The 15,713-nt window shown below is 33.7% G+C and overlaps 1 protein-coding gene across 1 annotated transcript in view; it reads left to right on the plus strand.

Annotated features, from left to right (window-relative positions):
- Positions 1-744: 744 nt before the first annotated feature.
- The window catches only part of PDE7B (phosphodiesterase 7B), a 291,481-nt gene continuing 276,512 nt past the window's right edge, over positions 745-15,713 (plus strand). Inside the window, exon 1 of the mRNA XM_045544422.1 lies at positions 745-1,161. Coding sequence (XP_045400378.1) covers positions 1,141-1,161 — 21 coding nt within the window. The 5' untranslated portion in view covers positions 745-1,140. The remainder of the gene's footprint in view (positions 1,162-15,713) is intronic.

Genomic DNA, 15,713 nt, shown 5'->3' on the forward strand with positions numbered 1-15,713 from the left:
TCTAGAGTGGGAAGAGAAACACAGGGATAAGCTGGGGCCCCCGGTAGAAGCAGCATCCCTAAATAACTGTACCTTCACACACTTTGGGAAAGGACATGCCAATACCCCAGGCACGCCTTTATGGCGTCACCACGCCCCGCTTCTTGAATGACTCCTGTGGGCATTGCAGGAGGGGTGTCCCCAGCATGAACAATCCTTAGGCGTCAGCACAGATGCTGGAGGGAAGACAGAAAAGCAGGGGCCAGCAGCACAAACTGATACAGGATTTCTATTTTTCACTGTACATAATGTTGTTCACTAGCTTATTTACACAATTCTGCATCCATGGCTATCAAGATTAATTAACAACTCATTTTTCGGTAAGGGTAAAAATGAATTAGTTCAAAAATAAGCAACAGCTGTGAAGGGGGCATATGCACATACATTTACATATGAAAAAAGCATAAATCTTGTTGCCGTTATTTAGCTCAGGGTTTTGTGTGTGTGTGTGTTGTTTAATTTTTGTTTTGTTTTGGTTTTGCTTTTATCCACCTAACCACAAGGTATTTTAAATTTTTAAAATTTACTCCCGAATATAGAAAATGTTTCTTGGGTTCTCCTGAGAGCCGGGTGCCCGGGCTGACCACAGGCACACACATTCTTCCCATAGTACAGTACTTTCAAATTAATAGCACATGCAGAGGAAAAACTAAACCCTTTGACGTCACTCTTGAAATCAGGAAACATAAACAGAAAAGGCTCCACTCCAGTAAGCTGCCAGAGTTGAAGCCGATTGGTCTCTGCTTTTCCTTGCCTGTGGCAACTGACAGCACCTCCCAGCCTAGCAGGCCGGCGGCTTGCTCACCCAGCCAGTCGGGCGGTCTGGGCACTGCAGCAGGCTCGGCTCTGTCCCAGCACTTGTCTGGGAGAAAAGTGGTGTCCTCACCCAGAGAGAGTCTCTCTTCCTACCTTCCTCCTTTCTCGATCTCTCTGTGTGCTTTTGTGTTTCTTTCTTTTTTCTTTTTTTTTTTTTTTTCACTTAATTATATTCCTAATCCTGGATGAAGTTGCTGGATTCTGCAGCACAAGTCTTCATGAACAAGCAGCACCGCTCAGAGATTTCACGGCATTCAAAGGTCACAGAACTGCCACTATGGTTAAATGTCTTGTTTAATGGTTGAGGTATGTACAACAAATTTAAGCGGCAAGCTCATTTTTCTTGAGAGAACAGAGTCACAAAGAGATGGCAGGATTTTTATTTAAAATGAACCTGTACATATATTTTTTTTTGGTCTGTGCTTGTTACTACAGCAACCAGCTTTTGAATTTCCTTCCTTTTTCTAGACGAACTGACTAAACATTATCACTTATCCTGAATTAACTGTTTGAGGGAAACAGAGTTTCATTCCAATCAGTGTAATGAGAGACTCTGGCATTTTCACTGCACTTGGAGCCCCCATTAAGGAGGGCTTTTTTAAAAGAAAAAAAAATGAATGCAATATTTCTTCTCCAATGTAAATCCTTAGAGTTGGGTCATTTTCATTTTTGGTGGGACAGAATAGGGAAATGTTGGTAAAGGGATCGGTGAGGGTTGTGGAACAGGAAAGAAGAAAATCAGTTTTTTCTTGAGTTTTTCATGTTGGTTGATAGCAGACTTCAAGATGAAATGAGTAGGAAGAGGGAAAGAAGCTGGTAGTGAGATTGAAGGTAGTAGAAAAATCAATAGAAGGTGTCCAAAAAAATGAATTCTTGAGGAAAATTCTTCATCCCCTTGTTGCATTTTTAAAAAAATATTTTGCATTGAAAAGTCAACAGGAAAGATGCAAGTACTGAGTGAGTTATATGACCAATGATTTAGATAGTATTATTTATAAACGAAAAGAAAAACTTCTTTATTACCACTGTAAATTTGCTAACTATCTTTTCCTACAATAGTGAAAGCAGAGTCAGATATTTAATTACAGACTTAAGTGATTGAGCCTGGGGACTAATTAATCATCTAAAAATTCTTTTCTTCATATACTCTAGCCAGAGCAACTGGCAGGCATATGCATTCATATACAAGTAAACACACTAAATGTTGCAAGAAGATGGGCACTTAAACACAGGGCTAATGTTGTTTTCAATGGCACATTACTATGTTTTGAGGGGGACCCCTGCTAAAAATCATTCTTATCCAAAGAGTCCATTTTTGCAAAAGCAATTCAAGTAATATATGGTTACCATAAATTTCCTTATTATCCTTCTCAAAGTTATGCAACAGCAAATAAGATGGGATTATTTGAAACCATTATCCTGTTCCAAAATTTCTTACTTGACTGTCTTAAAGTTTCTATTCTCAAACATTGAGAGCCAGAAATCTTTAAAACGGGATCATGTTAGCAGTAATATTAAGCAAGGTATTAAACACATAGTGCATTTCAAAGGGTTAACAAAATTAACTGCGTAAGACTGTAACGTACCAAGTTAAGAAGTGCAAAAACATTAGCTCTGAAATGCAGAGGATGTGCTGTGAATGGACAATTGCTTTTCTGCAGTGCCTAGTGGGAAAACAAGGACTTTGTGTGTTGCAAATGCATAACTGCAGTTCCTCCATTTCCTCTGCCTTATCTTTTATTACTGGCTGGTGAAACAAAGACGGGTGTCAGTACTTACATCTTGATTGACATTTTCTCTAATAAAATGAAGTCACTTTTTGTCTCAAGTAGAAGCTCAAAGTTAACTAGTTGCAACTCCAAACACTGGGTCCTCTTTATAAGAATTTTTACCTGACACTGTAAACTGTCTGATTGCAGAATGTACTTATTCAGTTGAGCAACATGTGGCAAAATCAGTAGTGACTATATGTGAACAAATTAGCAACTCTTTTTTGAATCAAGTTACTTAGGACAAAGGTGGGAAAATCCAAGATGTGTCAGGGACAGACATTAACTTAGGGAAAATAATTATACCAGTGCATCTTTTAATGCATTACACGGTGTTCAACACAAAGCTATCCATTGTCGGTTCTTAATAAAAACCTAGTTAAAATGTTTGCTGAGAAGTTACTGCTTTTTATGTATTGTAAATTATTTAAATATTTTTTAATCATGGCATTTTCAACTGTCTGAAAAATGTTTTTGGTGTTAGTACAGCCTAAAATGTAATCTAGAAATCAACAGTCAACGATACAGAGGAGAGCATTTCAAACATTGACTTGTGCTATTTTCAGCCAAAGGACGTCTTAAATGCAAAAGCAAAATGACTAAATTTCTTCAAAGTGGGAATTTACCACCTGAAAAATGCCTCTGCCTAGTAATTATTCTTCCAAGTCTAATTTGTTGTTACCCAGGTTCAAATCACAGGGGAAGCTGCTTGTTGACTCACAGAACATAGTGTTGGAAGGAATTTATTAAGTGGTAAGCTAATCCCAAGCAATATTAAAAGGGCTCTGTTATATTAAAGAGAACTGTCAAATTTAAGAATCAGAATAGACTCCAGAACATGCAAGTGTAGAAGCTAGAGGTATTCTAAGTGGCTCAACTCACATTGCTGAGGTACATAACTTATTAGGGGACCCTCTATATACAGAAATTTGTATCCAAAGAATCCACCATCTCAAGGATTCAGCTCATGTATCCCAAAGAAGTCTACTGACAAATAGAAGTCTATCTTCTAGGAGGTACATTTGGCTGAAGAAGAAGGGATTTGGCATTTGAAAATGGACCAGGTTCCTCACACAGTGATGAGACCATCTCTACCAGGGCCTCCCACGGGGACAGCCCCATTTCTCCTGAGAATGTGCTTTGGGGAGCATTCCATCACCCATGGGAGAGCAGCCTTGGGATCAGTACCATTGGCTTCTACGAGCATCCATGGTGGCTCTGTCAACATCCTCACTTTGATTCATGAGGTGCTGCCTTACTTGGTTATTAGCAGCCTTGATATACAAATTTGAGGAGAAGGGAAAAGGGGATGTGGAAACCCAAACTGACTGAATAGCTATTATGTACTAGGCATTGTTACAAATTTGGACACAGAGAGTGAAATGTGTCAAAGTTCTAATGTATAATCCAAGGCAATTTATACTTTCCTACTTTCCTAAGAATCATTTAAATATCTAAATGATTCAATTTGTTCTTAGTGATTGCATGAAGTATAGAAGAAAGGGCCGTGGACAGAGCCAGGGAACCACGGTGCACATCTTTGTTTAGTCTCTAGCAAGCTGGTGACTCTGAGCCACTCACTTTCCTGGGCCTCAGTTTTCTCATCTGTAGAAGGAACTGGTTGTGTTGGGTTATTTCTAACATCCCTTCTAGATGGTAATTTTTGTAGTATTCTTATTCTCAACCTAGAGGGTTCTTTTAATTTAAAAAAATCCATTTATATTATAAATGTGAAAGTGTCAAACCTTTATTCCAAAAACATTACTGCATGATTTCAAGATGTCAAGGGCTATGCCTGTTGAGATGAAGTGAATAAAAAGATAGGTGAGCAATGATTCCCACATTCAGGAAACTTGCCTTCTGGTTGAACATAGAAACAGATGAGCAGCATCTGTACAGAGAAATGGAGAAACAAAAGGAGAAGTTGGGGAGGGAAGTGGTGACGAGAAAAAGCCACACAAAAGTGGTAGCTCTATGCAACTTGGAATTTAAGAAAAAAGAAATTTTATATCTATATAGATATTTTTATTAAGATGATCAATTAAAGACATTGCTAATTTTTTTGAAATTCGATATTTGTAATAATGTTCTTAAAAACTAGAATATTAAAGGAAGCCAAAGTTTTCCCATAGGTTGATTCAGCTACTGTACAGGCCTGCCATGGCGAATCAAATCCATGCACTGGCAATGCCTGCATCATCCCTTGAACTGAGAATCTAGGAGTCATAGCAAGCAGGAGTCCTTGCATAACCTTTGGATCCCAGCAGGCGTTTGATACAAGTGAGGAAGGTTCATAGCTGTGATGAGATTGAACTTGGACACAACGTGGTGTTGATGTGGTGGGAAATTCCCTCAGTGCAGGAAAAACTCTCATGGTAGCTCAGAACTTCCAGAGATTACTTGTGTGAGCTAAGGCAAATTTCTTCGACTCTGGAGGCCTCAGTTTCCTCATCTTTAAAATCAGGCTGTTGGATACACTTTTCCTTTCCAAATTCTGTAATTTACCCTGGCAAGATGAATACTGAGTCATTAGCATGCATTTATTTTGTTTCTCTACCTCTCCTGTCTCTCATCTCCACCGTGTCTCTGTAAAGTTTGCTTTTACTCAGTTATCCAAATTTACATAATTTCACCTCCAAGATAGTCTCAATGCCAAATAAAAACAAAAACAAAACAAGGCCCTGGCTTTGGAGGATTTCTCCACAGGAGAACCGTCTCTCTTCTCCTCACCCCAGTTCTCTTGGATTGGCTGATGTGCTGCTCCACGGTGGTGGCGCACCTTAAGACAAAGAAGGGACATGCTTTGTGTGCATTGTAGTTGGGAACCATAATGTTACAAGACAAATATCTTTTCCTAAATGCCAATCACTGCCCCAGATTTTCAGTGTCACTTCATTTAATATCCTCTCAACTTCAATTCTGTTTTTGTGAGAGAATAACTGAAAACATATTGCTAAGTAAATTGAGGGAACCCTCAAAAGAAAATGTTTTGGTGCATTGGTTGTCCTCTGAGTATCTGCTCTGAGGCCTTGCCCCATTGGTACAGGGTTGCTGCCTCATCCCAGTGGTAGGATTTGATGTAATTCAGTTCCCTTAATCCAGACAGGAGTGAGATTCTATGTGGCTCAGAGTGCTGCAGCAGGCATCTCCTCTGAGTGGGGGTTTATAGTCAGCACCTCAAACATGAAGAATGGGGAGCAGGTTTTCTAGTTTCAGATAAGCCTAAGTGTAAATACATCAATATTTTAAAAATCTAAATCCTTTCATGAATGCTTTATACATTTATTTGCAGATAGTATAGAAGTATGAAAATAATAGCTGTAGTCAATATACTAGTAAAGAAAGTTTGATGCATTTAAAGTTCCTTCCCTCCCTCTCTTCTTCCCTTCCTCCTTCCCTTCTTCCTCCCTTCTTTACTTCCCTCCTTTCTTCCTTTCCCCCTCCGTTCCTCCCTCCTTCCTTCTCTTTCTTTCTCCCTCCCTTCCTTTCTCTCTCTCTTTTCTCTCTTGAATCTGTGAGGAAAGATAGGAAAAATAAAGATTGGTAATGAGGCTTAGATGGGTTTTCCTTTCCTTGTGTAAAATATGGAATAATGTTTGTTTTTAATTTTTTTATTCCTAGTGGTTGGTGAATTCATATAAAGTTTTTCATTAAAATTCCTACTCAGATTTTTTTCTTGTTAATTCCTTCTGTGTTCTACATTGTCATAATTAACATATACATAGGAAATACATAAAATATCCTTTCTACAAAATGAAAATCATCATTACTTCCCACTGCTTCAGACACACACACAAAAGGATTCTGTTCAATAATAGAGTTTATACATGATTTAAATATACTTGATTTCTAAGAATCTTCTTTTCCGTGGCGTGGGAGGGGAATCGAGGACATGGGGAGGGTCCTCCCTTCCATATACCTGAATTGGTTAAAACCTGGTATCTGAAGATACCAAATGGTCAGTGTTTTACATGCTCTTTTATCTTAGCAAATCTTAGCCTATGAACATATATAATTGTTTATTTTTACATTGTTTATAATCTAAAAAAATGAGAAACTACTTGAGCCCAACAGTAGGTGAATTGTTTAATAAGTATTTTAAATCTATACAATAGAATACCATATAGTTACTCAAAAAAATGAGATAGATCGACATGCAAAAATCTGGAATGATTTTCCAGATGTAGCAAGTGGAAAAAAATCTTACATTAACATTCTTATAAATACATATACACATGCACTCACACTTACAGAAAATTTCTGGAAATTTAACTTAAAACTTAACGTAAGATGTCTCTGGCAGGAAAACTTGGAGTATGGGGAAAGAACAAGATTTACTTTTCATGTACATAACTTTAGAATTGCTCTTTTCCCCCTATAAATTTATTACATTTACGATGGGAAAAATTACTGACATTTATTTATTATCTTGCGATATTTTAAGTTAAGAGAAACATTAGAAGGTAAAGAAGAAAGAATTCTATTTTGTTTTTAAATTCCTTCATTGGCTTCCTCGATTGATCTTTATTGAATTTCTCCCCTGTGCCTTTGACACTGCTAGGGAGCAGAGAATGCCTGGAAGTGACAGTCTTAGAGTGAGGAGATGGAGAGCCTGTCACTCCTGCCTAAGTAACTTAGAGCCATCATCTCTCTGGGCACCAGCTTCCTCATATATAAAATGAGGGCCTTAAGTCAAGCTCCAAGTTCCTTCCAGCTTGGATATGTGTCTCAGAAAACTTGGCCTGACACAGGCACAGCTATTTGAGATGTTTCTCCATAAACTGAATATACATATTTTACTGTCCATATTTTGCTTGCTTGAACATTTTAACTAAATTTTGTTTCAGAATTGTTTCAGTTCGGTTTAATTTTTCAAATTAATTAAACATGCAAAATGTCTGTTTATTCAAATAGTGTTTAAGGAAATCATACATCCTAGGCAGACTTTTAAAATAAGATTTACTATAATATCAGTTATTCATAAAATAATAGAAAACATTTATATTAAGATGTGTAGCTTGTGCAGTTATGCAAGCAACTAGTGCTTCTTTAGTTTGAATATGATTTATACATTTCTTGCTTTTCCAGGAGGGAAAAAAAAGACCTTCATTTCCCTTTCTCATTATGCCACTTGCCAGCTGTGTCCAGTCAGATGAAAGAGCTCAGTCATTCACAAAAGTGTAGAAAGCATTCTTGTCAAAGGAGATGCTGCAGTAATACAGAGGTCTAAAGAATGCCTTGATTTAGAAAAGTCATTAAATCTAAGAAAAAAGTTGTTTCCTATGTGACAGAAATATAGTGTATTTCCATGTCCCTAAGACTAGTGTTCATGCTTCTTCAATTAAATGAAAACCTAATTTTAATTTGGTTTTTAGTTTGATTTGGAAAATGTCTAAGTATTAGTCATTGTATATATTGAGTAATTTTTATTTTCCACTATTCTGGACCTTTATTATTATTTGGAGTAAAGGATAATCTTTAAATTGAAATTAAAAAAAAAAAACAGAGGAACATAAAACAGACAGGAATTTCTGTGATAGCAGTTTGAAACGACCCATACTAACATTCTAAACTTTTCTCTACAAATATGTTTTAATCATTAAAAATTAAGTATTAAAAAATATTTCAATGGCTTGTAAATAAAATAATTGAGAAATATTGCTCTCTTTTTCACTTAACATGTTGCCCCCAAGTGCCCATGTATGGGTGTGTGAGAGAGAGATCAGAGGAAGTCCCTTCTTAAACTTGACAAAATGTGTATAAAAGCTTTTTATGTAGTAGTCATGTCATAAACAAACAACAAAACAGTGGGTTGGACAACACAGCTATTTAAAGTATATTGTCTCCTTTAATGTAAATCTTTAGAAAGAAAATAAATCAAATATATTTATTGAATTAAATGGCAATAATATATCAGTTTTTAAAATTCAGTTTGTATATTTTATGTGAGGGGAGAAAATAAAAAGCAAAAAAATTAGGATTCATTTTTTTTCAAAGAGCATTGAGCTTGTAATCTAACTCCCTGAGTTCAAGTTCCAGATTGCTAAGAATGATACTTTTGGCAAGTTATTTAACAGTTTTGGCTTTCAAGTGTCTAAAGTGTAAATTTAAAGTAAGGAAACTTTAAGTTCTAGTATTTCTGTCTTTCATATGTAATTTGTCCCTTAGTTCATAACACAAATGTCCTATAACTTCTTTCTCAGAACATTTCTGTTAGATAAGGATTAGTTACGTCCATTTTAAAGGCAAGAAAATTGAGGCTCAGAGACATTACAACTGATAGAGTTGGGATTCAACCTCAGCTTTTTGCTGACAATGTTTGATTGTTTTCATATGTTTAAAATCCATCCTTACTCATTCTAACCATGAGTTATGAAACATTTTAAAATATTTATATGAAACATAAAAATATCTGTTTCAAAAATGTTAGAGCAATATACTCACTATATTTCTATACAGGAGATTCAAATATATAGAGGAACAACATTTCATTTTAAATGCATTCACAATGGATGAATCTGACACTTTAAACTTCAGAATTTTTGCTCTGAGAGGCAGTATAGCATAATGGTCAACAGCGCACAATTTAGTAACATTCAATATGGTTCACCTATTAGCTTTGTGACCATAAGCACGTTACTTAGTCTCTTTAGATTTCACTCTACTTATTTATAACACAAAGGTGTTTAGAGTATCTACTGCATAGGATTTTTGAGAAGATGGAATGACTTTCATTTGTAGAGTGCTTAGAACAGAGTGTGGAAGAGAGTAACGTGTGAATATATCAACTGGTATTATTTGCTTACAAATTTTAAAAATTATTTCATGTAATTATAATTATTTTGTGTACAATGCTGTTGGAGCTTTAAACATTTAAAAGAAATATATTTTTTTCTTTTATTTTTTATGTTCTGTATTAAACTATAGCACATAACAGAAAAATCTCACATGTAAATGTATAGCATTGTTCAGTCATTATAAGTGAAGCTGTGTATAACTGTTACCTAAGTCAAGAAATAGAACATTATTGCATTTTTGACTCCTCAGAAATTTCATCCATTCTTTCATCCAACATTATATCTGGAGACTCACTAGGTTGTGACATATAATTGTATTTTGCCCATTTTCATTATTGCATGGTATTTAATTATCTGATCAGGCAATATTTATTTACCCATTTATTCTGTGGAAAAATATTTGAATTGTGTCCAGTTTTTAATATCAATAATGATGGCCTGAGTATTCATGTACCTGTCTTTTGGTGCAATGTATGTGTATTTCTGTTGAGGGTACACTTAGGGATAAAGTTGCTGGGCCACAGGGAATGTTCATGTTCAACTTTAGTAGAAAACTCAAAATTGCTCAATGTGATTAAAATAATTTACACCAAAATAACTCACCAACAACATATGTTCAGTTGTTCTACTTCCTCACTAATCTTACATATTAGAATTTCTGGTTGGTGTGTAGTGTTAGCTTATCCTGGTTTTAATTTTCATTTCCCTGATTACTGAATTTAATTTTCATTTCCCTGATTACATCTTTTCATGTGTGTATTGTCCATGTAAATATCTTTTTTGTCAAGTATTTAATCAAGTTATTTTGTATATTAATTTATAGGAATTCTTCATATCTTTTTTATGCATTTGTTATATATGTTACAAATATTTTCTCTCATTGATAAAATCTCTTTTTTTAATTTTCCATCAAGATTGTTTTGGTCATTCTTGGTTCTTTACATTTCTATATAAATTAAACTCCTCCCTAAATGATAAAACTCCATTAGAATACCATCAATTTGGGAAGATTGACATCTTTTCTGAGTCTTCCAATTCATGAACATCCTCCCTTTTATTTAGGTCTTTGTTAATTTCTCTCAATAATATATTCCGGCTGACTTTGTGGCCATTTTACACATTCCTTGCTAGATACCTTACTAGGCATTTAGTATTTTGATGTTATTCTAAATGGTATCTTTTCAATTTTAACTTTTTGTTACTGATACATAGAAAACAACCAATTTTTGTATATCAATTTGTTATCAGCAACCTTACACATACAAATTCTAATACTTTATCTATAGGTTCATTTGCTTTTCTATATAGGTAATCATACCACCCAAGTACGCTGGCAGTCAGATATATTCAAACCAATATTTTGATGCTGTGCTGTTAGATCCTGCCTTCATAATGGGGATGACAATTTGTTCTTGGAGAGCCAAAAAACTCTTAGATATCATAATGGTTTGTGGTCCTTCAAAGAGTTTCAGTGCATAAACAGTTATACAGTACATATAGTATTAAAATTTCCTTGTGGGGGTTATAATTAGGGGAAGAAATATCTAAAAAGGCTCCTTTAGGGAGCAGGAGGATAACGAAAAAAGGCTGAGAATTACTTAGATACAAATTTAGGACTATTGTAACTTCCTGGAAAATTGAAATTTTATCATAATAAAACATCCTTCAATTTTTTTGCCTTCCATTCTACTTTGATATTAAAATATATGAAACCAGCTTTCCATTAGTGTTTGTATACCCTATCATTTTTCATTCTTTTAGCTTTTAATTTTCTATATGTTTACACTTTAGATGTGTCTCTTTACAAAGAGCAGATAAGTAAATTTTGTTTTATCATTCTGTCTGATTATATTTGCCTTTCAGTGAGTATTTAGTCCTTTTATATTTACTGTAAGTAGTGATATATTTGGGTTCAAATATACTAACATGCTATGTACAATCTATTTGTTCTTCCTGTTCTATATTTCTTTTTTTCTCCTTGCTTTCCTTCTTGTGGACTATTTTTGTAATTGCATTGCCCCCTTTCCATTAGCTTGTTATTTTTACATTGTTTTGCATTGTTTTACTGATTACTATTGAGGGTACAGGATGTATCTATGACCTAATCAAAGTATAATGCAAATTAAACTTTTATTCCTTTGTGGGGAATTTGAGAACCTCGGAATACTTTAACTACTTTTGCATCCCTCTTGAATTATGTACTATTGTTAGGTATTTGATTTTATATAATTTAAACCTTTTAATAATTATTACTATCATGGTTTTTTCTTTTACAATAACATAATTCTTCATTCCTTCCTGCATCTCTCAGATTACGTATAGGATTTCCTTTAGTGTAATGATGATTTCATTCAGGTTTTGTTTTTTGTTTTCATATGAAATGGCTTTATTTTAGCTTTATTGCTGAAGTGCACTTTTTCTGGTAATAAAATTCTAGATTGACAATCCCCTCCTCCCCCACTTTAAAATGTTACGTTGTTGTTTCATAACTTTCATTATTTTCGTTGATAAGTTAGATAATAGTCTTTGAAAAGTAAGCTGTGCTTTTCCTCTGTTTGTAATACTTTATTTGCATGATTGGTTTCTTGTTGTTTTACCATGATTGCTTAGGTATGGTTTTCTTTGCATTTATCCCAGTTAGAGTTTGGATGGTTTCTTAAATGTGTGCTATCTTTCAACAATTTTGGGAAATTTCCATTAATTATCTCTTTTAACATTGCTTCTGCCCCATTCTCCCTCACCTTTCTTAATGGGATTTCAGTTACATGTGTTTTAGAGCTTTGACTATTTCTACCCCCATTGTTTACCTTTGATCTCTTTGTTCTTCATTTTGGATATTTTCTTTTTACCAATATTTTATTTTATTTTTCTAATTCTTTTTTCAGCTGTGTTGAAACTGTCATATAACCCATTAAATAATTTCTTAATTTAAGTTATGCTATTTTTCAGTTCTAGAATTTCTAGGTGTTTTGTTTTTGTAGTTTCTCGATCTCTGACAAAATTCTTAATCTTGCATATCATATCCTCGAACATATTCTGCATATGATTTTAAAGGTTTTGTAACTGCTTTATTTAGATCTTTTGAATATTTATATCTATTGTCTGATGGTGCTCCTGGCTGAATCAAATTGGCTTGCTTTTCATATGCCTGGTTATTTTTGATGGAATCTTGGACATTGTGTGTCAAAAAAATGTGAAGACAACTTGAGGCCTAACATGATGTTATCTTTCTCAGATAGGATATATGTTTTCTTCTGCAAAGTTGACCAGTGGCACTGACAATCCTGATTATTTTAATATGATTTCATGTTGAATGAATATATATATGAGGTACTTAAAACAGTGGTTGGTATTAATAAGAAGTATGCAACTATTTCCTTTTTCCTTTCATTGGTTTTTTTCAAAAAATGTGGAAAGAGAGTAAGGAAAGAAAGTATTAAGGAAAACATACATGGCATTAAAAGACTCTGGTATGAACCAGAAGTAAATTTTTAGATTTTTTTTTTCACTTTGTTGTCTTTTGTCTTGTATCTGAAATAAATTTAAAATTGGGAAGTCATATTTATGAAAATCATGAAATAAGTAAAAAAATTTAATAGGAGTATTATTTACCTTCCATGTTTCACTGTGGCCATTATAAAATTATATCAAAAAATTTTAAAAACATTACAATCTCATCAGAGTAATTACCTTATTATTTTATAATTGTTGTTTGCCAGTAGTATTTTGACAAACATTATCAATTTTGAGATTGCTAATATGCTGGAGAGATCTTGGGTCAAAGAAGGATTTAGTCTCTGCTTTTCATCTACAACTCACATTTCCAATCAAGAATATCTGCCAATATGTATCATTTAGTTCCTGGTTTATGGCTTTTGTGCATGGAAGTTAGTGTTGTCTTATGTAGCAGCTGATAGAAATTAGCTAAAATGAGCTCTTAGCAACTTGCTTCATTACATTGCCAATTACAAGTCAATCTAATGTCTCTGAATGAAAATGATAGTCCATAAGTGTCGTAAATACATAAAAGATTATTTTTAGTACACTAGCCATGTCCTGTGGAATTAACAAATTAATTATTTAGGTGGTTGCAAATAAAATAAACCCTAGAGTAAGCTTAGCTGTGCTCCAGTAAAATTCTGGTCTAGTTATGTAAAACAAGCTCTTTGGTGTTCTGTATTTATCTATTGCCTCGGGCAGTTTGTTGGCTTTTCTTGGGTATTTGTGTTTCCTAATACCTTATGCAGGTTTTTCCAGTGTGGGAGACCTTTGGAGCACAGGTGAACTTGAAGTTACAGCTAATAAATGTAAAATATGCTAAGTCTTTAGCCTGGAGTCCAATCATTAATTATTTATGAGCAATTTACAAATAGCTTGAAAGTATATATGTGTAGAGGAGAAATATTAAACAGTTTTTAAAATGTGCTTGATGTAACTTTTTCGATAGGTTGAATTTTCTTTATAAAAAGATATAGTTCTAATTTTCATACATTATGGGTCTTTTGGAACCTTTTTAAAATAAAAATTAGAAAATTAAAATTTTTTAAAGAATCAATATTCAATAATTTTAAAATATGTTACTAACTGTATGCTAAAACATATTAAATTGAAGACATTAATACGTGGTAAGTTTTATGAAATGTTGCTATCTTCCACTGATAATATTATACCTTACAGGTAATAGTAGAAGCTAAGGAAAATTGACTTAATATTTAAGGCAAAGGACTAAGTAAATTTCATGTGTTACTCTGTGAATTTTTTAACTAGAAGACATTTTCATCTTTAGCATATTATAAAGTAATAACAAAGAATTATTACAAAGTGGGGATGCAGAGGTGGAAAATAACAGTTGCATACAGTTTTTAACTGCTACTTCCTCAGATTCTTGTGAAAGGGCATATGAATTGTTTGTTTTCCTTAGAACAACAAATATTTACAGTGTTTCTTCTTTAAAGTAGTGCAAAAATGTAACTTAAGGAATACTATGTGGATTTTTCAAAGCTTATTTTATGTGTTGAATTTAAATTTAAAAAACCCAATTTATAAATTTGGTAATTTTGACCTGCATGTAGCTTATTATGTAATCTTGAGTAAGCAAAATGACAATTATTGTATAACTATGAAGGGGACCCAAAATCATGTCATCTATCTCCAAAGAGGTCTGACATCAGAGGTCTTTAATGTTTTGTTTTCCCTAGTTAGGTTTTCAAGTTAGGGGAAGTTTTTTGGTATGGCCAATATGAGTTTCAAATTCCACATAGCAGAGGGCTCTCTGAGTTTTTGCCAGGATGGCCATACCAATCTTTCACTCTGGTCAACCCAGTGGTTAAATATTTTGACTGTCACCCTTCCAGTGCCTATAGTTTATCAAGACAATGCTGTGACAAATCAAGTGTGGAGATAATTTGAAAAGAATATTGGTTGTAGGGGATGCCATGGATGCCCGAACTTGTAATTTGGTAGGGCTTCATGAACTTTCCCCATAGTGCATGCGTAGCATCAGAACCGTGTTTGATATTAAATCCAAGTGAATTCTTACACATGTTTAGCTAAAATTGAATTTTAGGTCCAATTTTACATTGTCTTGATCAGTTTGGCCTAGATGCCTTAAGTATTCCGGCTTAATTATTTTTTTACTATGAGAGTTTCAGATAAATAATCAGATGATTCTATGTTTCCTGCAACACAAGGTTGTATACATATGTATGTGTATGTGCATATATATAAATAAAATATGTATAATATATATGTGTAGTATATAAGGTCAAACATATGTATTATACATATATAAAAATATATATATCAAAGATCAAACCATTGCAATAATCATTTTTTGGCCAAAACAGTCAAATAGTCAAATATCAGCAATTTCATGTGGACCAACCTTATTTATATATGTGTGTATGTGTGTATACATGTATATATATAGACATATATAACATATGACTAATATACAATATTTGTCCTTTAATTAATATAATCTAAAATTATAAGTAGTTTTATTATACCTTGAAACTGGGATGGATATAGATTTCTTTTGATTGATGTGAAACTATCTAAATATTTGCACGTATGACAAAATATTAATGAGACTAAAATTTTAATATATTTACATACTACTATTCATGAATAGCATATTCATAAAGTCTTGAGAAAAATTCTGATTTCGGCTTTAATCTCTCATATACCCTCAGAAAATCTCCAATATGTAGATGAAATTGTCCCCATTTTGATGTGCAAACTGAGACTCATAATGATGAAATAATCAGTATAAAGTCCCTGCTTTTAAGTG

This window comes from Lemur catta, chromosome 2 (genome assembly GCF_020740605.2).
Source record: "Lemur catta isolate mLemCat1 chromosome 2, mLemCat1.pri, whole genome shotgun sequence".
NCBI lineage: Eukaryota > Metazoa > Chordata > Mammalia > Primates > Lemuridae > Lemur > Lemur catta.